This window comes from Nuphar pumila, chromosome 15, assembly GCF_984573655.1.
Source record: "Nuphar pumila chromosome 15, dmNupPumi1.hap1.1, whole genome shotgun sequence".
NCBI classification, from domain to species: Eukaryota; Viridiplantae; Streptophyta; class Magnoliopsida; order Nymphaeales; family Nymphaeaceae; genus Nuphar; species Nuphar pumila.
Window position 1 is genome coordinate 77297477 of NC_143263.1, and position 23954 is coordinate 77321430.

The following is a 23954-nucleotide window of genomic DNA, read 5'->3' on the forward strand; positions in this document are numbered from 1 at the left end:
TCTTATCCCATTACTTTGAAGAAAGTTAGTAAAGTCAATGGAAGAGAATTCACCTCCTCCGTCACATTGGAAACTTAGGATGTTTTCAGAAAATTGGTTTTTGACAAAGGAATGGAAGTTACGGAACAACTTGAAAGTCTCGGATTTATGTTTCATGAAAAATATCCAGGAATATCGAGAATAACTGTCAACAAATAAAAGATAATATCTAGTTCCAGACATGGAAGCAACTGGAGCAGGCCCCCAAACATCAGAACAGATAGTCTCAAAAGGTCTTGAAGCTCTTTTATTGATAGAATGAAATGGTAAAACATGACTCTTACATAAGAGACAACTAGAACATTTATTGTCATTGACATTTATTCCTAGACTTGACTTGGGAATAAGATTATTCGAAACAAGCTTTTCAATGAAACTACTACTGCAGTGACCTAGACGACCATGCCAAAGATTTGGCTTATTGATTTCAGAGACACTAAAAACGCAGGTAGGATTTTCAGAAGACAACGATGATTGGAGCTTCAAGTTTGGATCTGCAGAGCTAACATGTGTTGAAGGATCTTCTTGAAAAACATACATATTGCCTTGTCGTTTTCCTCTAGCGAACGTCTCCTTCGTGTAGAGATCCTTAACAAGAACAGAAGGAGTAAATTCAACTGAGGCTTTGACATCATCAACAAGTTTAGAAACTGAAACAATGTTTTTCTTGATATTAGGAGCATAAAGAACATTTGAAAGATTGATGGAAGATTCGGGCAAAGGTATGATGGAGTTTCCAATATACGAGACAGAGTGGTGTGATCCATCTCCAGTAACTATACTACTTCTACCAATGTAAGGAACAAGTTTTAGGAGCTTACCTGCATCACCAGTAACATGAGTCGCTGCGCCAGAGTCCACATACCAAGTACCTTGCTCATTCTATTTCAGATTCAATTCTGCTAAGGCTGACAACAACAACTCTTTTACTTCTCCATTGGTCCTTGTACTGTCTGTGCCTCTTTTTGCTTCAGTTTGTGTTGATTTTCCTTTATTTAAGGGATTGAACCAGCAGTTGGCTTTGATGTGCCCCCTTTTATTACACAGAAAGCAAGTAAGGATTGGCCTCTGTCTTTGTGAGTTGGTATATGAGTTGGGTGTAGGCAATAATCCACGACCGCCATGGCTACTTCTCCCTTGTGCTCCTTTTCCCTTGATATCATAGCTTCCTCGTCCTCGTGCATAAGTAACCCCTGTAGCAAGAACTTCTTGTGCCCCAGTTTGCATAGATGATTCTTCAGAAAATCCCTTTAGATTCATCTCATATTGTAACAATTTTGCGCGCAGATCTTCAAAGTTGGGCAGCTCAGGTAAACATAATAGAGAAGTGACAATCATATGATAGTCGTGTCCCAATCCACTGAGGGTTTGCTGTACCAAATCTTTATCAGAAACTGTACTTCCAACAACTGCTAACTGATCTGTGATAACCTTCATTTTGTTCAAATATTCCATGATGGACATGGAATCCTTTCTTAACATTTGAAATTCTCTTTTAAGAAACATAATCCTGGCCTGAGAAACCTGTGAATATGTCTGAACTAGTCTGTTCCAAAGTTGCATGGCAGTGCAGTCATCTGGAATGGCTACAAGAACCTCTTGTGACAGTGTTGATGTAATATAAGCAACAAGCGCTTGGTCTCTTTTCATCCAAGCCACAAATTCAGGATTTCTAACATATACGGTAGTAGCTTCCCCTTTGCTGTCCCTTTCTTCTTGTGATAGGAACTCAGGAGGAACTGGAATAGATCCATCCAGGTGTCCAGAAAGATCCTGACTCCTAATGAAAGGTATGATTTGCCTCTTCCAAGTCAAGAAATTACCATTATTTAATTTTTCAGACACGAGTTGACTGAGAAAACTGGAAGAAAGAACTGATTGACTAGGAAGTGAATTCTTGTTTCACAGAATTAAGAAAGTATTCAGCACAATCTGACCTGCAGTTTTTTTTTTGCAGGAACTAACTCAGATCGATGCTATCAGACTGCAGAAACTAATTCAGATTGCTGATATGAAACAGAAATTGAATGTCAATCAGATTTCTGATTTGATATGAATGAAACAGAAAATGAATGTATCGGCTTGATTAAGGATGCAGGTGAATCAAAATAGGACCCTGCGTGATTAGATCACGCTGCTACCAACAGCAATAAACTAGGTATGCGAGTGACAGAATGAGAAATAGGACCCTGCGTGATTAGAGCACGCTGTTATCAACCGTGATAAACTAGGTATTTGGGTCGAAAATCTGGATTGAGTTATTCAAGGGATAGAAAGAAGGCTGTGGAGTCGAAAATCCAAATCTGGATTGAGTTACTCAGGGGATAGAAAGAAGGTTGTGGGGGAACCGAGGTTCAGCCACCACCGAGGTAAAAGAAAAATAGAAAGAGACGAAAAGAAGACTGTGGGAAGAAGAAGTCAGATTTGAATCAGATCTGATTATCTTCAGATCTGATTGATATCAGATCTGATAGAGAAGAAAGGAATGTGGGGAGACAAAAATGGGTCGTTCGTGAACAAAAAAAAAATGAAAATAGGGAACGGAAAAAAAATGAAAATAGGGAACGGAGGGATATGTTCTTGACTTAGAAGAAGAAATCGAGAAGGATAGATCTATCGGACGTACCTTTGCGATCGATTCCAGTTTCAACTGAAGCGTGGCTCTGATACCATGTTAGATTTTGAATCTCCAGGTCCTTCCACGCGTGAGATCTGAAAAACAGAGAGAGAGAGAGAAAGGGAGAGAGAAGTTGGGAGAAACCGATACCCCTTCAGCAATGGGGTCGGCTGCTGTGTATTCCTTCATATTAACAAGTGATTACAACATTTTTAGGGTACTAAAATACCCCTTATTACAATAATCAATATTACATAATGCCATTAATGAAGAAGTGGATGTCACGGGTCCTGGATCTTCAGATCCATGACCCGTAACCGAGAAAACACTTCTTTTCACTAGGTGTTCTTCAGGATCCTGACTTCTGATAAAAGGTGAAATTTGTCTCTTCTAAGTCAAGAAATTGGAATGGTTTAACTTTTCAAACATCAACTTGTTAAGGCTGAATAAGGGACAAAATCCATTAATGTTGAGTATTTTGCATAACAAACAGGAAAGTTACACAAGAGAGAGCCAAAGAAAGGCAAAACACTAAGTTACAGAACACAAACATATTCCACAGACACAGATTCAATGGGTACGTGCTGCGGGCACTTCTGAATTCCACAGGCACAATAAATCTCAATATATTCGGTTGCAACTAAAATAAAACGAATCAAGAAACTTTTAAGAGGCAATCAATATGATATGCGGTTTTTTTTATAGACCAGATCAATAAACCAACAACTACAATATGTAGAACCAAAAGCTCGTGAAAACATAAAGAAACAATGTACCTATGAAAACGAGAGGGAAAATAGATTTAGAACAGAATATAGAGAGAAGGCTTTTCTATTTGGGATATTTTCAAATATCAAGAAAGGAATATAGAAGGGAATCTCTCCTTCCCGTCCCTCAAGGGAGCCGTTAAATCTTATCTCTTTCTTTCTTTTTGTTATGACTATAGAGAAAGACAAAAAAGTGGTGTGAAGCGAGTAGGTGTGCTCTGAGGTCAGTCATTCATTCATATCAACCCTACACACTATTGTGCAAGGAATGAGTTGGGTACTGGGCTTAGGAAAAGCAGTGACACTCAGACAAAGGTAGTCAACCTGTTGGGTGACTTTGTTTGAGATGATTGGTGGGCACCCAAACGAGATATCAAAACATACCTTTTTGTGGTGCTTGTGCTACTAACTACTCTATGGTTTGGTTCTTTAGCAGGTCTATTGATAGAGATCAATTGTTTATTCCAAGATGCATTGCCATTCTCCTTTTTTTCATTCTAGTTATCGATGTGGTAAGGAATGAAGAAGAGGCTAAGCACCGACTGGGCATGGACTGGGATAGATAAACTATTATGGACCACTTCCTTAAAGGAAGGATGTCGAATCCATATCTCCTGAAACCTGAAGGTCGAGGACTTGCACCAAGGTTAGTTTGAAAAGTAACTCACAAAGGAGAGTGATAAGAAAGTGTATGACTCAAGTACTCAACTTTGGTAATAAGACATGGAGCCTGACATAGTTACTTGATGAGGAGAAAGGAGGGTTACACGAGGGCTAGGCAATCAAGCTTTTCCAAACAAAACTACAATAGGGCTCCTTCTCTTTGGTATGGAAAAGATGTAATCCCAGGTTCTTCAATGGTTTGACCATAAGGACTTTCTTCTGTTTGAAACAAAGACAATTGCCAGGCATACACATCCATGCAAGCAAAAGGGAGGGGAAGGGAATAAACTACCTGGGTGCATGATCCAGACCTGTATAGGTTTAGTTGTTGGCTACCTTGCCTCTCTATTAGGAAGGAGTACAAGGGGAGACGAGTAAAAACAATCGGTCCTAATTGTAGGATGTGGAGGGGGTTCACCTGACAGGGAAAGCAAAGTGTAGGCACGCTAATCACTGGTCCTTAATAAGAGTAGCATGCGGGGTTCCCAAAGTGTCAAGTGTAATCCTCTAGAATCGAGGATCTTCTATGTCCCCTGAACCAACTTGAATCCATCGGGGCCCCTTACTACGAAAAAGACACTTGACCGTAGAGGCTCTTATTTAAAAGAAGGTACTGCTTGGAATGGCTAATAGAAGGAAGAAAAGGCAGGGAGGGAGTCTTAGAAAGAAGACTGGTTTGCCTTGCTTGGCTCCTTTGCTTTGTTTTCAACGGGCTTGCTTGCAACCTTTGGACAATCATTGGATTCTCTCTCAGGAAAAGGGAGCAAAGCTTCCTTGATTGAAGTAACTAGAAGGATAGCAAGACTCAGTTCAGATTGGGTGCAATTGCTCCTTCCTAGTGTTGTCTTGGGCCCTTGTGTTTGATTGGTAACCAAAAATGACGAAGCCATTTTTTTCTCCTTTTTCCATCGGTCTTTTGTTTGGGTGCCTTGAAATGAGGATTCCCTTCTGCATCGATGGAATCATCGATCTCGAGTGCCTGAAATGTTCCACCCTGAGTTACATCAAGTTTAGATCATTTGACATCTCTGTAATTAGTCTTAGGCTGTCTGAATAGGCAATGGATAACCATCTATCAATGACATATACCCTTGTCTCTTATGTGTCTAACTTGTACTTGCGAGAGGACTAGAAAAGGAGAGGAGAATCCACTACTTGAGCTAGGACTAATAGGGAGCCTTCAACTTCCTCTCTGACTACTCCAGGTGCCGCACATCACCATTCCAACAATCTTCTCTTTACTTTAGTTAGCTTAAGAGTCACAAGCAACATCAAAAGCAAGGCCTGAGTCTCTCTCTAATCCAATCACTTCACCTAGGGGAGGAAGTTGGTCCAGCTAATCGGACCCCCCCCCCCCCCGTTAAATTATAATTCATAAGACAATGTATTTTCTATATATATTTTATATGTATAAAAGAAGATACATATACATATATATTTCATATATATGTACATGTATCCGTCTACTTATATATATAAAATATATATTTATTTCTTGTATTAGTCGTAGGGGTATTTTAGTCATTTTTATATTTTACGCATATTCATGTTTTTGAATATGATTATTGTTCTTTTTTCTTTTCCTTTTTATTTTATTATAAGTTGTGTACCTTGGGGGGGGCGCACACTCTAGTCATTGGGCCCCTCCAACGACTAGAAGTAGAGCCCCTCCAAGGCCCACTTAGTTGCTCTATAAAAGGGGCTCATCCCCTTGTATTTAGTTAAGGCTTTGAGTCAAACTCATTCTTCTTTAATAAAGCTTTTCATATTCTTTTATGCTTTTGTGCATTTGTGACACATTGTGGGTGGTGCCTTTGTGCACAAGTGTTCTAAGTGTTCTTATTGTGCCTTTGTGCACACTTTATTCGTCAAGAACTTAGTGTCTTGATCGTAGTGACTTTTTTCATGATACTTTCACATGGTATCAGAGCAAGGTTATTATTGAAGAAAATAGGTTATTATTGAAGAAGATCGTGTGCCTTGAAAGACATGCACCTACCTTTCTCTTGATTTTCGGCATAGAGACTCCTTGCAATATATATCGAGAGAATCATACCACATCAAGTAAGCTCTAAAGACTCGCTTGTGGTAAAATCTTCACTCTATATTCCTTCTCAAAATAGGGGAAAAAGACACTTCTTTCTTGGGTTCAAACTCAATGGCTCAAATTATCATGTTTGGGCCGGTAATATGGAAGCCCATATCAATGGTAAAGGGCTTTGGGGATATGTCAAAGACTCAATATCGGAACCAGAACCAAAGATTACTTTGGTAGAAAAAGGAGAAATAAAGATTCTTGAAGGTGAAGAGAGAATCAAAGCGCTTGAAGACTATAGTAAGAAACATGATGAATGGGAGATGAGAAATTTTAAAATTCTATCATGGATCTTCTCATCCGTTGAGACAAGAATCAATGCCAACATTATCAAATTCAAAAAAGCCTCTCAAGCATGGCAATATCTTGAAAAATTGTACACTTTAAGAGACTTGTCCCACAAGTACTATCTTAAAAAAATGGTCTTACCCTCCAACAAGGCGAAATGACTATTAGAGAGTATTTCACAGAGTTGTCCTCTATTGGGGATGAGCTTGCCATGCTTGAGCCCAAATGGAGTGGTGATGCCATTGAGCTTAGGCATAAGCAATTAGAAGATGATCGCTTTTTCAATTTTCTAAATGGGCTTAGACCCGAATTTGAATAAATATGATCCTCTCTTCTATCCGCCTTTACTTCCCCTTCTCTTGAAGATGTAATTACAAAATTAAGTGGGGAAGAGACTCGTATGGGTATAAGCAAAAATAACTCAAGTGTTCTTGCAACACCTTCCAACCAAGAAGAATGTGAAGGTGTTAATGTTTCAAGATCGGAAAACAATTTGAGAACCTACAAACCTCCCCACTTCAAAAATCAAGGAGCAAGGAAAAATAACGGGCAAGGTGGAAAAGAGATTATAGCAAAATTGTGTCACTTTTGTAAGGAACTGGGGCACATCAAACCGGTTTGTCCAAAATGGAAGAAGTTGCTAGCCATGGCTACCACATCCCAACCCCAAAAGGAAGAAAGTTCATCTTCTTCCAATGGAGCTCTCTCTTTGCATCAAATTATGGAAGCGCTTCAACCTCTTCTCAAGGGGGCAATTTCTAGAGCCGCCATGTCAACTTTCTCTCCTTCCGGTAAGACTTCTTGGCTTTTAGATTCGGGTGCCTCTTTTCATATGTCTCTAAGTATTTGTTCTTTTTCTGAATATTTAAAAATTCCTCTCTATCCTTTGTTTCAATCGCGGATGAAACTTCTCTTGAAATCAAAGGAATTGAAAATTTTGAAAAATAAGATTTTTTTATCCAAAAAATTAGATTTATACCAAAATTAAACTTAAATTTGCTTTCGGTTTCTCAACTCTCGGACCATGGATGTGATAAAATTCTCATCTGATAAATGTTGGATACAGGATCGCCGGTCCGGGAGGTTGATTGGGGAAGGCACTAGGAAGTGTGATCTATATTATGTTGACTTCCTTCAAATTCCAAAGAACCCTTTTTGTAATATCGTCCAACATAAAGATATTAATGTATGGCACAAAAAGCTTGGACATCCCAATATTGTTAAAATTTCTTATTTATCTTTGTTAAACATCTTTGTAAAAGTGATTTCACTTATAATGATTGTAGTCTTGGAAAGATGAGAAGTTTATCTTTTAATCAAAGATCTATGTTTACAATAAGACCATTTGAAATTGTCCATTCAGACGTATGGGGACCGACACCTATTTTATCAAAAGGGGGGTTTTCGTATTATGTGATTTTTGTTGATGATTACACTAGATATTATTGGATATTTTTTCTTAAGCACAAATGTGAGGTTTTTACGACATTCAAAACATATCATATGATGATCAAAAACCAATTTAATGGTAACTTGAAAATTTTTAGAACTGACTCTGAAGGAGAACACCTATCAAATGAATTCAAACATATCTTGAGAGTTATGGTATTTTCCATTAAAAATCTTGTTCGAAAATACCTCAACAAAATGGATTAGCCGAAAAAAAACATAGATATATTATTAAAACTACTCAAACCCTTCTCATTTCGCAAAACATACCAAAATTTTTTTGGACCGAGGCGGCTCTCACATCTGTCTATCTCATAAATCGGCTTACATCCAAAAATTTAAACAAAATTTCGCCTTTTGAAATGTTATACACAAAAGAACCTGATTATAATAGATTAAGAATTTTTGGATGCAAATGTTTTTTTTTACGGACAAGAATGACAAGCTTTCACCAAAATCTACCACATGTGCTTTTCTTGGTTACTCTGAAACTCAAAAGGGGTTTCGGTGTTACGATATTAAAAACGACAAATTATATGTATCCAGAAATGTAATTTTTTTTAAAAATGTTAGTAGTTTTGAAAGATGTGAACCTCACGAAGAAAATATGGATTATTCCTTTTTATTTGAGTTATTATCTAAGAATAATGATGATAGTGATGATGAGTTCCCACATAATGACTAGTGATAATGAAGTTGAGGAAAATAACTCTTTATTACACCCACCTACCTATCAACATATTGATGAAGGAACATCTAGAGATCCTATCACATATTCCCATAGAGATAAAAATAGTTTTAAAAGTGCAATAGAAAAATATAACGAATCTAGTGGAACTACCTCTTCAAATGAGTAAAATCCACGAAGAACTTAGAGAAATAGAAAAATCCCTAAAAGGTTTATTTCTTATGATTCATTCACACCTAAACATAGAGCTTGCCTTAGTGGCATTCACTCATATGTAGAACCCAAAAACTTTGAAGAAGCCAAAAAAAGTATTGAATGGATAAAAGCTATGGATATGAACTTAGAGCTCTCAGAAAAACGAAGACTTGGGAATTTCAAGATCTTCCTAAGGGTAAGAAAACCATAAGGTGTAGATGGGTGTTTAAGGTCAAAACTAAAAGCGATGGATCTCTTGAAAGATATAAAGCTCGTCTAGTAGCCAAAGGATATAGTGAAGAATACAGGATTAACTATGAAGAAATATTTGCCTCTGTTGCACGAATGGTTACTGTCAGATGCCTTATTACTATCGCTTCTATTAAAAAATGGAACATCTACCAAATGGATGTTAAAAACGTTTTTTAAAATGGCGATCTTAACGAAGAAGTGTATATGGATGCTCCTCGAGAAATGAAGACTCCTAAAGGAAAAATACTTTATCTTCAAAAAACACTTTGTAGACTAAAACAAGCCCCCAAAGCTTGGTATGACAGATTTAACTCTATAATGTTAAAAAATGGCTTCTCATGTTTTACAGGCACAACTTTATTTGTCATAAAATCCAACACAGGAATAGTAATATTGCTTCTATATGTCGATGATATGCTAATAACTGGAAGCGATTCTAAAGGAATTAAGAGCATAAAATCTATTTTAAAAGATAAATTTGAAATGTCTGACTTAGGATTTTTGACCTACTTTCTGGGAATTGAAGTTGCATATTCACATAGAGGTTATTTTTTATCTCAAACTAAACTTGCTTCTAAGATTCTTAACATGTCAGATTTTACAGATGATAAAATTTGTGAAACTCCTGCTAAGTAGGAACCAAAATGAAAATTGATGATGATTTTTTTTTTCAAAAACCCCACTCCCTACAGACAGCTTGTAGGCTCCTTGATGTATCTGAGTATTACTAGACCAGATATTTCACACGCAGTTTATACTGCAAGACAATTTCAACATGCACCAACATTCGTTCATATGAGTGCAATTCTGCGGATCATCAGATACATAAAGGGATCATTGAATAAGGGAGTATTCTTATCATCTTTCTCTGAATTAAATTTAATAGCTTATATTGACTTTGATTGGGGAGGTGATCCACATAACCGTCACTCCACCACTGACTTTTGTGTGTTTTTAAGAGACTCACTAATCTCATGGAGATGTAAGAAACAACAAAAAATATCGTTATCCTCTACCGAAGCTGAATACCGAGCCATGCCAACTACTACCATGGAGATTGTATGAATTCATCAGCTATTGGAAGATATGGGGATTAATATAGAAGGGCCCACCAAGCTATGTTGTGATAATAAGAGTGCAATTTATATTGCCAAAAACCACACATTTCATAAGCAGACCAAACACATCGAGATGGACTGCCACTATGTCCGAGAAGCATATCTGAAAGGAGTCATAGATCTTCTATATGTAACTTCAGAATATCAGTTGGCAGATTTCTTCACCAAAGCGATGTGCTCTTCGCGATTCAACTTCTTTCTTGGCAAACTTTTGGTCATTATGCCCTAAGTTTGAGGGGGGGAGGATGTTAAATTGTAATTCATAAGGCAATGCATTTTCTATATATATTTTATATGTATAAAAGAAAATACATATATCCATCTACTTATATATATATAATATATTTCTTTCTTGTATTAATTGTAGGGGTATTTTAATCATTTCAACATTTTATGCATATTCATATTTTTTAATATGATTGTAATTCTTCCTTTTATTTTTTTTTATTTTTTTATTTTTTATTTTATTTTTCCTTTTTCTTTTATTATAAGTTGTGTACCTTGGGGGGGGGGTACACTCTAGTCGTTGGGCCCCTCCAACGATCACATTGTGACTGTTGGAGGGGCTCCAATGACTAGAAGTGGAGCCCCTCCAAGGCCCACTTAGTTGCTCTATAAAAGGGGCTTATCCCTTTGTATTTAGTTAAGGCTTTGAGTCAAAGCCATTCTTGTTTAATAAAGCTTTTCATATTCTTTTATGCCTTTGTGCATTTGTGAGACATTGTGGGTGGTGCCTTTGTGCACAAGTGTTCTAAGTCTTCTTATTGTGCCTCTGTGTACACTTTATTCATCAAGAACTTAGTGTCTTGATCATAGTGACTTCTTTGGAGATACTTTTGAAATGAAATGAGGATCTTCCAAACATGAACTTAGATTCGCACGAGAAGGTGTCTAAACAGACACTAAAGCATAACCCTTAAAAAGGGTATAATGGGAAACAAAAGAAGAAATAAAAAATATTCTTTATTGATATGAAACACCAAATGCTTAAGAAGCATTGGAATAAAATACAAGAGGGGATGCACCCCTTTATATACAAGTGGGAGAGGAGAGCTCTTAAGGAGCTCTTCTCGTAACTGTTGGACTAGTCCAACGGTTATAAATGTAACCGGTGGACTAGTCCAACGATTACATTATTAGTTATGTTCCAAGTGGAACTCAACTAATAAGATAAATCTAGTTCTATTAGAATTAAACTATTAAAAAGCTAAAAAGAAAATAGCAAAAAAATGCAAAAAAATAAAAATAAAATTACATAAATATATATATATATATAATATGAATATTATATATATATATATATTTTTTACATTTTAACACTCCCCCTCAAACTTACGGTACAATGAGCAAAAGTTTGTCTAAGAGAAAGTGAAATCTGGGAGCAGCGAGAGGCTTTGTAAAGAAGTCTGCTAACTGATATTCTGAGGTAACATATGGCAGATCAATTGTCCCATGTAGATATTTCTCTCTGACGTAGTGACAACCCATTTCAATGTGCTTGGTGCATTCATGAAATGTTCTGTTGCTTGCAATGTAGATCACACTTTTGTTGTCGCAGCACATATGTGAAGCTTGTATTGCTTCTGCTCCCATATCAGCAAGCAGGCATCTGAGCCAAACTACTTCCATGGTCGTGGTTGCCATGACACGATATTCGGCTTTTGTGGATGAGAGAGACCTTATGTTGCTTTTTGCATCTCCACGATATCAAAGATTCACCTAAAAAGACACAAAAACCAATGGTTGAGTGTCGGTTGTTGGGTTCACCTCCCCAATCAGCATCAATGTATGCAATTAAATCAAGTGAGGAAGTAAAAGACAAAAAGAGCCCTCTCGAAAGAGAGGTCTTGAGGTATCTGATGATACGCAAAATTGCTCCCATATGAACAGATGTGGGAGCATGCTGAAACTGGCTTGCTTTGTGCACAACATGTGCTATGTCTGGTCTGGTAATGGATAGATAGGAAAGAGCTCCGACTAGCTGTCTGTAAGGAGTAGGGTCTTCAAGGAGTTCTCCATCATCAATCTTCATTTTTACATTGACAACTTCTGGATTATCTACTTTCTTATCATCGGTAATGTCAGACCTGAAAATAATATCAGAAGCAAATTTAGTTTGAAATAGTAGATAACCCCTAGGAGAGTAAGCAACTTCAATACTTGAGAAATATCTTAATAAATCTAAATGAGTCATTTCAAAATGAGATTTAAGAATGTTTTTTATATTTTCAACTCCTTGTTTATCGCTTCCAATGATGATCATATCATCCACGTATAGAAGAAGCACAATGATCCCTGCATCAGAACTCTTAATAAACAAAGTTGTGTCAGTCAAGCAGAAGTGAAAATCAATATCAATCATAACATGACTAAACCTGTCATACCACGATTTGGGTGCTTGCTTAAGCCCATAAAGAGTTTTTTCCAGGCAAAGGACTTTATCCTTAGAAATATTGAGATCGGGAGGGGCTTTCATGTACACTTCTTCAACTAGGTTTTCATTTAGAAATGCATTTTTGACGTCCATCTGAAATATAAACCATTTCTTGATGGAAGCTAAGACAATTAAGGTTCTGACTGTTGTCATTACGAGCAACAGGGGCAAAGGTTTCTTCGTAGTCAATGTCATATTCTTGGGCATAACCTTTGGCTACAAGACGGGTTTTATATCTTTCAAGAGTACCATCACTCCTAGTTTTAACCTTGTAAACTTATCGACATCCTATAGGTTTCTTCCCAAGTGGAAGGTCTTGAATAGACCATGTAGAAGCCTTTTCAAGTGCATCTAACTTAGTTTTCATGGCTTTTACCCATTTGACATCATTCTTTGCTTGATAGTATGAAGATGGTTCTTCATATGAGTGAATTAATGCAATAACTGCCCTATATATGGGAGAGAAAGATTCGTATGACACAAATTTTCCTGGAGGCCTTGAGACTCGGGATGACCTTCTGGTTGGAATTTCATAATATCTTTCAAGTGCACATAGAAGATTAGGCTCTCGTCGTCTTGAATATTGTATACTAGTATCTCTATGAACTTCTTCATTGTCAACATTGTAATAAAGGTCAATAATACCTTGATCTTCATCAAAGTTATAGTCATCATCATATTCATCAGATTGTGATGTTTGATTTAACAAAAAGGAGTACTATGTGACTTCCTTTGGTTTTTCAAATTCAAAGAAGCTCTCTTTTTCTAGAAAAGAAACATTTCTTGTTACGTATAACTTATTATTTTTGAAGTCAAAACACCTATATCCTTTTTTATTTTCAGCATATCCTAAAAAGGCATAAGGAATCGCACGGGGAGAAAGTTTATCATTTTTGTCCGTAAATATGAAACATTTGCATCCAAATACTCTCAGTCTAGAGTAATTTGGAGAAAGGTTCACAAGTTTTTCGATTAGTGTTATATTTTGCAAAGAAGAAGGCATTCGATTAATCAGATAGGTGGCAGTCAAGGCAGCTTCTGCCCATAAATCTTTTGGGACTTGATTTGCTATTAATAGAGTCCTAGTGGTTTCCATAATATGATGATGTTTTCGTTCTGCCAACCCATTTTGTTGGGGTGTATATGGACAAGACCTTTGATATGTGATGCCATGCAAGTTAAGGTAATTTTTAAAATCTGTGGACAAAAATTCTCATCCTGAATCTGTGGGAAAGATGAAAATTTTATTTTGAAACTTGTTTTTAACCATATTATGAAATGTTTAAAAGTATGAAAATACTTTAAACTTATGTTTTAGAAAGTAAATCCATGTATGTCTGGAATAATCATCGACAAGGATAACATAATAAGCAAATCCTCCTTTAGAAATTATTGGTGCAGGACCCCAAACATCCGAGTGAACTAATTCAAGTGGTCTTGAAGAGACAAAAGTTCTATTCTGAAATGATAATCTTTTCATTTTGACAAGAATACAATCTTTACAAGTAAACGTTTCAGAATTACAAAATTTTCCTAGATTTGGAAAATGTTGGATTTTGGCTATACGAGGATGATCGAGTCTTGTGCCACAACTCCAACTCATTTTTCTGAATGTTATAACAAAAAGCTTTCTTTGTCATTTCAAAAAAATCCATGTAATAGAGTTCTTCTCTATGGCCTTCCCCAATCTGTTTTCCTGGCTGGCGATCCTGTACCCAACAACCATGAGAAGAAAAGAAAATATTACAACCATGGTCAGATATTTGAGAAACGGATAATAGATTTAAATTTAGTTTGGGAATAAATCTTACTTTTGGAACAAAAAAATTCTCAGCTTTATGGATTTTTCAAAATTTCCTATTCCTTCTATTTCAAGAGAAGTTCCATCAGCTGTAAAAACTTTTGACACACTTGTTTTATTTTTAACACATTCGGATAAACTTTTATCATTTTGGGTCATATGAAATGAAGCACCAGAGTCAAGAAGCCGAGGGAAGTTACCTGGATCGGAAAAAGATGAAGCAACTGCCTCAGTCAAAGCTTCTGATGAGGAGGAAGCTCCTTTGATGAGAGGTTGGAGAATCTTCATTAGTTGTGCCATAGAGACTGGTGCATTTTGATCTTTGGGATCCGATCCAACAATCACAACTCTCTTTTCTCTAAGCTCTTTAAGCTTAGGACACTGAGGCCTGTTGTGTCCCAGTTCACTACAATGATGGCAGATAACCTTTTTCTTGTCATAATCACCACCTTGGCGGTTAAAATGGGGTGGTCTATATGATCGTACATGATTCCCTGGTCTGGATACAACAAGAACAGAATCATCTTCAACCTTTGGAGTATACTTCTTGATTCTGTTTTCCTTCATAGTTAATTCCTTTATAGTGTCGACAATAGAGGAAACTTTTCCTCGATAAAGAAGAGCCGATTTCGTTGACTTGAATTTCGGTCTTAGACAGTTTATAAATTGATAAAAATGCTCCATATCAAGTTGTTTTTGTCAGAGCTCAATATCTGCTGGACAATGCCATTTTAGCTCTAGAATAGCCAATTCACCCCAAAGTTCGGATAATTTATTATATTATTCTCGTATAGTTTTGTCACCTTGGGTCATTGATCTAATCTTTTCTTGAAGATTGCACACATGTGCAATATCTTTTAGGGAATACATATTTTTGAGATATTCCCATGCCTTATCGGCATGCTCAAACTTGGCAAGACTAGAACATTTCTTTATGTCAACGCTATTGATTAGCCATGACATAATTTTAGCATGCCCTATTCTCAATTCTTTCCAACTCTTTTCATAGTTGGCTAAGGCTTTGCTTTTTTCCTCTTCGGTCAAGGGAACTTCTTTATCACCTTCTATTTTGGTGAGAACAAGTTTAGGTTCCGAATCGGAACCATCTACTATGCCCCACAACCCTTTTTCCCATATGTGGTACTTTATTATTGAAGCCCACATTACATAATTTGTGTCGTTTAGCTTCATGGTTATGATGGTGATTTTATCTTAATCATCCATCTTTTACAAAGGTGATAAAACAAGGAGAAAAAGAAATAAAGAAAGAGAGGGTAAGAGAAAGCAAATGCGATATTTTGATGCAACGAGCCTTTCTTTTCTCTCCTTCCTTAAAAAGAGGCTTTAAAAACCTCAACCAAGGTGATAAAACACCTTTACAAGCTTGGCACGGAAAACAAGGCAAAAAATCTTCACGATGTAGGATGAACCTCGCTCTGATACCATGAAATGAGGATCTTCCAAACACGAACTTAGATCCGCACGAGAAGGTGTCTAAAAAGACACTAAAGCATAACCCTTAAAAAGGGTATAATGGGAAACAAAAGAAGAAATAAAAAATATTCTTTATTGATATGAAACACCAAATGCTTAAGAAGCATTGGAATAAAATACAAGAGGGGATGCACCTCTTTATATACAAGTGGGAGAGGAGAGCTCTTAAGGAGCTCTCCTTGTAATCATTGGACTAGTCCAACAATTATAAATGTAACCGTTGGACTAATCCAACGGTTACATTATTAGTTAAGATTATAGGGGATGATAGTGTTATCTCCATCGAACATTGCCTTTTAACAAAGTACCCCCCTTTTCCTTCTCCAGACTTATTGAGGACGATGTGACTTTTGCACCAGTTGCCCACATGACAACAATTAGAACCATGTTGGGAATAGCTGCAGTCAGGGGATAGGATTTATGGCAGATAATTGTTAAAAATGCCTTCTTAAATGGGAATTTAGAGGAAGAAGTCTATATGGAGTTGCCTCAGGGAGTTGTTGATAAGGAGGGTAGAGTATGCAAATTAAAAAGGGCTCTATACGGGTTGAAACAAGCTCCAAGAGCTTGGTCTGAAAATTTTAGCACAACACTAGTGAGCCTGGGTTTTAGACAGAGTCATCATGAGCCTGCTTTGTTTGTGGCATTTTTATTAAGGACAATGCCTTCTATTGTTGTATGCTTTATGATAAATATCGCGCAATTTATAAAAATCTCACCGATATATCACAAGAAATTGCCTGAAAGTTTAAAACGACAATTTCTCTTGAGATTTTCAAAGTTTCAAACCATGACAAATATCGTGATATTTATATTTTTAAAAGATATTTATTGTGAAAACCCCCAAGTTTTTTTATTTTTAAATGTGTTTTATTTATATTTTCTTATAAATTTTATTTTTCATATTTTTAATTTATTTTTTATTCTAGAGATTTTGTCAAAAAAAATGTGAGATTTATGAAAAATTTTAAAATCTCCTGAGTTTTTGGCCTGCCGAGATTTTGCCGTTTTTAACTTTTGTCACTATGGTTGTATGTAGATGATATGATCATTGTTGGAGATGACAGGACAATGATTGCCAAGGTAAAGACACAACTGACCTAAAACTTTGCGATGAAAGATTTGAGAAAATTGAAATATTTCCTAGGTCTTTAAGTTGCGTATTCCAAGTGTGGATATTTGTTGACACAACACAAGTATGGAGCAAAGCTTATTGGTAAAGCAAGGCTGGTAGATAACAAGACACATGTGGACACTCCTATGGAGGCCAACTACAAATTGAAGCATACTGATGGAGAATTGCTCAGTGATCCCTCGGTTTATAGGCAATTGGTTGGGATTCAAATTTATTTAATTATCTTACGATCAAACATTACCTTTGCAGTTCATGTGGTAAGTCAATTTATGAGTACCCCCAGGACATCTCACTTGGCAGTTGTTCTGAGGATCATCAGATATGTTAGAGGTACCATGCATTATGGGTTATTTTTCTCTGAAAGTTTACTCTAATGCAAATTTTGGAGGAGCTTCACGAGATAGGCATTCTACCGCAGGGTTGTGTATATTCCTAGGTGACTATTTGATATCATGGAAGGGCAAGAAACAACAAAGGATTGCCCTATCATTTATCAACTACTGAGGCAGAGTATCGTGCTATGGCTCAGGTGACTGCAAAAGTTATTTGGTTGAGATGGTTGCAAGATATGGGAGTGAAAATTGCAACTGCAACAACATTGCATTGTGACAATCAAAGTGCTGTCCATATTGCCAAGAATCCAAAATTTCATGAAAGGACTAAGCATATTGCGATAGATTGTCACTTTACCCGGCAAGCATATCTGGATGGAGTTATATAGTTGGCTTATATTGGGACTCAGAGCCAGATTGCAGATTGCTTTACGAAAAATTTACTTTTGAAGGCATTCCAATCATTTTTGTTCAAGCTTGGGTTGATTGTGTTTTCATCACCTCAAGCTTGAGGGGGAGTGGTGAGGAAATGCCTTATTACTTGTTTGTGTGATTCCCTCTTTATTAATAGATTTATGTACATACTTACTTTATAGAGGGGTATCTTTGTAATATAGTCAACTATTTTTGTCCTTATGTGTAACCCTAAGGGATCGCCCTTTTTATGTTGTATCTTTATCTCATTTTGCAACTAATGAAGTTATTCTTGTTACTCATTCTTCTCTTCTCCTTTGTAGTGGCTATATTTGTCTTTGTAATATGTTTGAAATAGGTAGACTAGCACCATTGCCAACAATCACGCTCTCTGGTCCTTTGTATTTAGTTTTGTTCTCCATGCCACGACCATCGGATGTCACATGATGGGATGCCCCAGTGTCAGGATACCATGCTGAATCCTGCATATAACTTGGCGCCATGGCAGCAAACACTTTAGGAATATCATAGCAATTACGAGCTGTGCGATTTCTTCTACCACAAAATTGGCACACAACCTGCCCTTGAACTTCATTAGATCGCATGTTTTGGTTCTAGTTGTCCTTATTGTTTTGGAAAAAAATTGGAACATACCACAACCTGTTCCTCTTCCACGCCCATGGCTACGGAAGTTACCATAATCCCTTCCTCTTTGAGTGAAGAAAGCAGTGGTGCTATTTTCAGATTGAGGCTGCTTTGGTTTCAACATTTGGAGTCTCTTCTCTTGGTTCAACATAAGGTCATAAATCTCAACAAAAGACGAAAGCTTGTTGAGCATGGTCACAGTTGTAATGAAACTTTTATAATCACTTGTGAGTTTGTTTGAAGTATGTTGAACCAACTCACTATCCGAAACAGGTTCATTCGTCGTACATAAAGAGTCTGCAATGAACTTTACATGGTTAAAAATTGAGATGCTCAACCATCAATTTTTCCTCCACGTCTTGAAGATCCTTCAATTGGAGGATGTGAAGATTAGATTGGGATGCATATGAGTGTTCCAAAGACAGCCAGGCTTCATGAGCCGTGCTAGTACAAATTATTTAACTTAAAACAGGCTCAGTAATGGTGGCCTTAATCCAGCTAAGTGCCAACTGATCGGAATGCTTCAACACAAAAAACTCAGGATTCAAAACAAATTTCACCTTCCTTAATGAACTGATCTTAGGGGTGTCAACGGGTCGGGTTTGGTTCGGACCCAGGTGGAACCAGACTTGGACCAGATTTTCAGGTATGGTATCAGATCTGGACCCGATAAGAACTACATGAAACAAACCCAGTAAAACCATATTTTTAATCACTTTTACATCGAAAAATTGTGGGTCTTAATCGGAACTCGGGTCGAGTCCGGGTCTGGTATAAATTTTTTACAAAATTTGTCTCCTACCAAACTTCTATTTTCACGTCCTCTGGATTGCTCTTGATATTTATCTTCAACTTCATTGAACTTGGACTCCTTTTGAGCACTTGGGTGTGGATCTCCAATGGATCCAGTAACTGACTCCTTAACAGAAAGATGGGAAAACAAAGACAGGGTCTATGATCAACAAAGAAGAAAAGATGGAAAAATGAAGACAAAGGGATGAATAGATATAAATAAAAGAAAAGAATAGAAAAGAGAGAAAAGAAGAGGAAATATAGAAAACTTGGAAGAGATGAAACAAGGAAATCAGATCTTTTCAAGTATTTGGAGAAATCAGTCTTCAATCCTTGCTCTAATACTATCTTAGACTTTGATATAAAATGGATTTACCCAAAGATCAATCGCATATGGAAGAGAGATGAAAGAGAGAGGTGGGGCAGACAAAGAGGATATTTTCCCTATGTAGGTCGTCCCTTAGAGCTTCTCCTTTTATATTAAGTTACTTGACTAATTACAGCATTACCCCTGATATGAGAAAAAGGGGTTAAAATAATGAAAAATTACAAGAACGCCCAAATGTACATGTCTCACTATTCTAACACTCACCTCTACCGACATCTTGCCAGCGGTTGGCTCTTGTAGATGAAAATTGCCCTTTGCCTGGTTGACCCTTCTCAATTTTCTTCTTAGAAGCCTAAATGATGGGCACAATACTTTGGTCCCCCAATGCTAACTGGAATCATTTGGACCTTCAATGTCTAGAAAATTGACAGTCTAAGTATAATATCAAGAGTTAGTTTATGAAATTAGTTACTATTTTAACAAACAAGGAAACCATGCATGGGCTAGGCAAATCTCAACCTTCCAACAATGTCTAAGGTCTCATAAACAGCATTCATGTCCCAAGTTTTCCATAACCAAATTATCCCTATTGCCTCAGGTGGATTATGTAGGGGTATATATGTTAAATTGGCCTATTTGTAGGGGTGTTTATAACATTGCGTTAAATGTTGGAACCATAACCCTTGCTTGTCTAGGTAATGATGGACAAGGGAAGATCCCAAGGCAAATCCTGAATTAAATTCATCTACCTTATATATATATATATATATATATATATACATATATCCAGGGGATTAAGGACCCCTCTTTGTATCATCAATGATCGAAAAGAATTAGAGCATATTCTGGGGATTGAGAATCCAGTCTGGGGCTTTATGTTTCCCATACATAACGTCCACAACATTTTGAAGAAAATAAAAAATCTGTGCAGTTTTAGGAAATCTGAACTTGATACGAGCAATTTAATGGACAGGACAAAAGTATTCAGTGGTTCAATTCATCTTCCTCGTCCTTCAAGTGTAGTAACAATAGCAGTGCACCATCTTTTGCAACTTGTTTGGATCAAAACCTCACAATCATGCAGGATCTCCTTAGAATGATAATCAAGCAGTTGTAGCTGAGGAAAAATAAAATCTCTAGCAATAATCTCACTTCCTCTCAGCAGAAAATTCCCCACCACATTACCTCCAAAACATATCATTTTTCCTTCTTTTCTCTCCCATGATCCAAAGGTGAGAAGTTTGTCCAATGGAGGAAGAACAAGTTCACTCATTAGTCTGAATCTTAATCAAGTTCTTAATGGTTGGATGATATTTGTGGCCCATAATATATCATTTATCTGTGCATGTGGCATAGACCTTTTTAACCACTTCTGATAGAGTATAAACAGTGTTCTCATGCTGAATTTTATTCCTGACATGCCACAATTTCTACAAAACCAAGTGAGAGAGAAAGTCCCAGCAGATATTCTTCAAGCCAGTGGTGCTTATGGAAAACCACCACTCATTCAGAGATGAAGTTGGTTGAGGTACCCTCTGCCAACCGAATTTCTGAGTCATCTCCCTTCAAACAACCTCAGCCACTCATTGCCTAAAGAACAGATGATCTTGCATCTCCTCTTCCTTAGCATAAACAGCATCTATTAGGAAGGGATACTCCGAAATGATCCACCCTGTCTTGTGTTAGAAGTCTATAATAAGAGGCTATGTATACAGTCCAAGATGACCTAGGAGGCACATTCTTTGCCCTTACACGTTTTTGTAGGACATACAAGGGGCATTTGATGAAAATGGTGCATGGATACCCTTGTTCTTGCACTAAAGTGATGTTGAATTAGCTGAGTTCAGTTCATTTATATGAAAATGGATGATCTGACCCTGAGCCTTTCATGAATGCTTGGCTCATCATATGAAATGCTTGGGATGTTGTGTAGCCCCAGTTAAGAGTGCAGCATGTTTTCCATCTGAATGATGTGTTTCCCTCATTCAATTATTTGATAATCATCTTTCACTTGCTAAACTTGAACTTTTAGTTCTAATGGAATGACATTTGTATGAAGTGTGCGAAAAGGAAATTCTTTTCTAATTTGGATACTTGTCTTTGAAGGCACTTAACTGCCAGTCTCTGGTAAATCATCACGATTATATTCGGTATACTAATGCTTTAATTATGTAGACTTGTTTGTTCAAAAGTGTATTATTCTACTATTTTAGCCCATGCAACTTCATATATATATATATATATATTATATTTATATTATGGAGTATGCTACTTCTTTGTTGCTTCCTCTGGCGGAATGCTCTATTCAACTATGCTGTTCTGAATTAGTAATCATATGCCTCAATGCATATTCTTAGTTCTGTTTTTCTAACTGTTTTTCGTTGTGGCAGCTGTGGATTATGGGTACTGCTCCACTCATTGTCTGTTAGAGTTGATGATGGAGAGAGTCATTTGGCCTTTTCTACCATATGTAACTTCATTCATAACTTCTTCATTTGCGAGGAATGTCGCCATCATTTTTATAAGATGTGTTCCAGGTATTTCCAGATTTTATTGTGGAGTCATTCATTGAAGAACTCTCTTTCGACATGATTGTTTCTAATATGTGGTTGCAGTGTTTCTATTCCTTTCAACACAACCCGAGATTTTGCTTTGTGGTTATGGAAAACACATAACAAGGTCAATCAGAGGCTAAAGCAAGAAGAAACAGCTCTTGGTACCGGAGACCCAAAATTCCCAAAACGAATCTGGCCATCCCGGCTACTTTGTCCATCTTGTTACATTTCTGTGCACAGGAAAGAAAATGGCACCGCTAAAGTTGAATGGAATGAAACAGAAGTGTTCCATTTCTTAATTGATTATTATGGGAAGATGATTAAGTCATCTTCAGAGGCAAATGATTTGAGTAGGAGAAAGAGTGATCTGGAAATGGTTGATGACCTGACCACATCAAATGCAGTTGCAGTACCTGTTGGAGCCGCATTAGCCATTGCTTTTGCCAGCTGCACTTTTGGGGCACTCGCTTGCTTCTGGCGATCGCAACAGAAGAGCCGAAAGTACTTACACCAACTACACTCTTTAAAGAACATATAATTAGTAGGAGGGTAAATTGTCATTTAGTGTCTTGTTACAAGTGGTAAGAGTTCCTAATGACAGGAAGCTGATTATCATATTCTTTTGTTTGTTTAGGCAGAGGAGGATCATTAAATGAGATTATCCATGGAAACAAAGCTTTTACCAAATAGGTATGTTTACTGTGCTTGCTTCAAGGCTGTACGCATGCTCAGAATATGCTTGACGGCATCTTTGAATCCGTTATTCCCAGATGCGAGCCCATCACTTTTTCCTATGCTTTTCTTCTGTATATCAAGCCTGAGGCATTGTATTGATTCACTAACCATCAGTTTGGAATTTCAGTGTACTGGGATCTGAATATCCATCTTGAAAAGGAGATGGCTGCTTTTTAATCACGTGTACATTCTCATATTGAAAATTATAGAATTTTTGTCCTTGAAGATGTATGATTTTTTACTTTGTAGTCTCAATTAATCACTCTAGTGTACAAGCACACAGCTTGTCAACTGTCTCCCACGTATTCCAAGGATTTTGGCCATGTTATATGGAGTCCTCTTTAGTAATCATTTTTGCCAGAATGGATGTGAAGGTACCATCCAATTCCTGCACTGTTTGGAATGTTTGTAGCTGGTGCTCAGATTGGCATAAGAATGCATGACTAAGTTTTGAGCAGTTACACGACAGGTTATATGTTCTTAATTCATAGCTGGATGGGAAGTGCAATTGATAAAGAAACATTACAGATACAGATCTATATATGGGATCAGCTTCAGAAAGAGTACGTTCCTGATGCTTTCAAGCTATCCAAGGATTTTTTAAAGGCTTATGAAAAATCACATTTTTGTTCTAGCTTAAAATTGTATTCTGGTGCCATGTAATTTGCATTTGAATAAAGTATGTTGTGTTGTTCGGGATCGGTTTGCTTTTCTATGGATGGCTTGCCTTTTTTATATAAAATTTTTCAAATGGTCCAGGTTTGCCCCTCTTTCCATTTATGAATTTGAACAAAATCAATCGTGCACATGCCCTCTTAGTCTCGTGAGTTTTGCTGAAAATCAACAAGCCGGGCCTACATACAACCTATGTGACAAATATCGGTCATATTTAAAAAATATTGCGGAAAAACATGTCAGTCACCATTTTAAACGGCAAAATATCATGATATTTTTGTTAAAATGTAAATATTGTAATTTTATTGTGATATTTACATTTTAATGGGTTATTTTCCCTATAAATTTGATTTCATTTATGTTTTTTTGTTTCCTTTTGCAAATATGTCTTCTATTTTCTTAATTTATTTATTTTTGCCAATAAAAACGTGAGAAATGTGAAA

The 23954-nt window shown here is 36.8% G+C and overlaps 1 protein-coding gene across 5 annotated transcripts in view; it reads left to right on the plus strand.

Annotated features, from left to right (window-relative positions):
* The window catches only part of LOC149815666 (sulfhydryl oxidase 2-like), a 100122-nt gene that overhangs the window by 73964 nt on the left and 2204 nt on the right, over positions 1–23954 (plus strand). The window contains exons 10-13 of one of the 5 annotated variants that reach the window (XM_089989001.1): positions 21937–22083; positions 22162–22602; positions 22736–22791; positions 23306–23537. In XM_089989001.1, coding sequence (XP_089845127.1) covers positions 21937–22083; positions 22162–22602; positions 22736–22757 — 610 coding nt within the window. In that variant the 3' untranslated portion in view covers positions 22758–22791; positions 23306–23537. Of the gene's footprint in view, positions 1–21936; positions 22084–22161; positions 22640–22735; positions 23068–23294; positions 23538–23954 lie in introns of those variants that run through there. The other 4 variants (XM_089989000.1, XM_089988999.1, XM_089989002.1 and 1 more) reach the window with 4 other exon arrangements.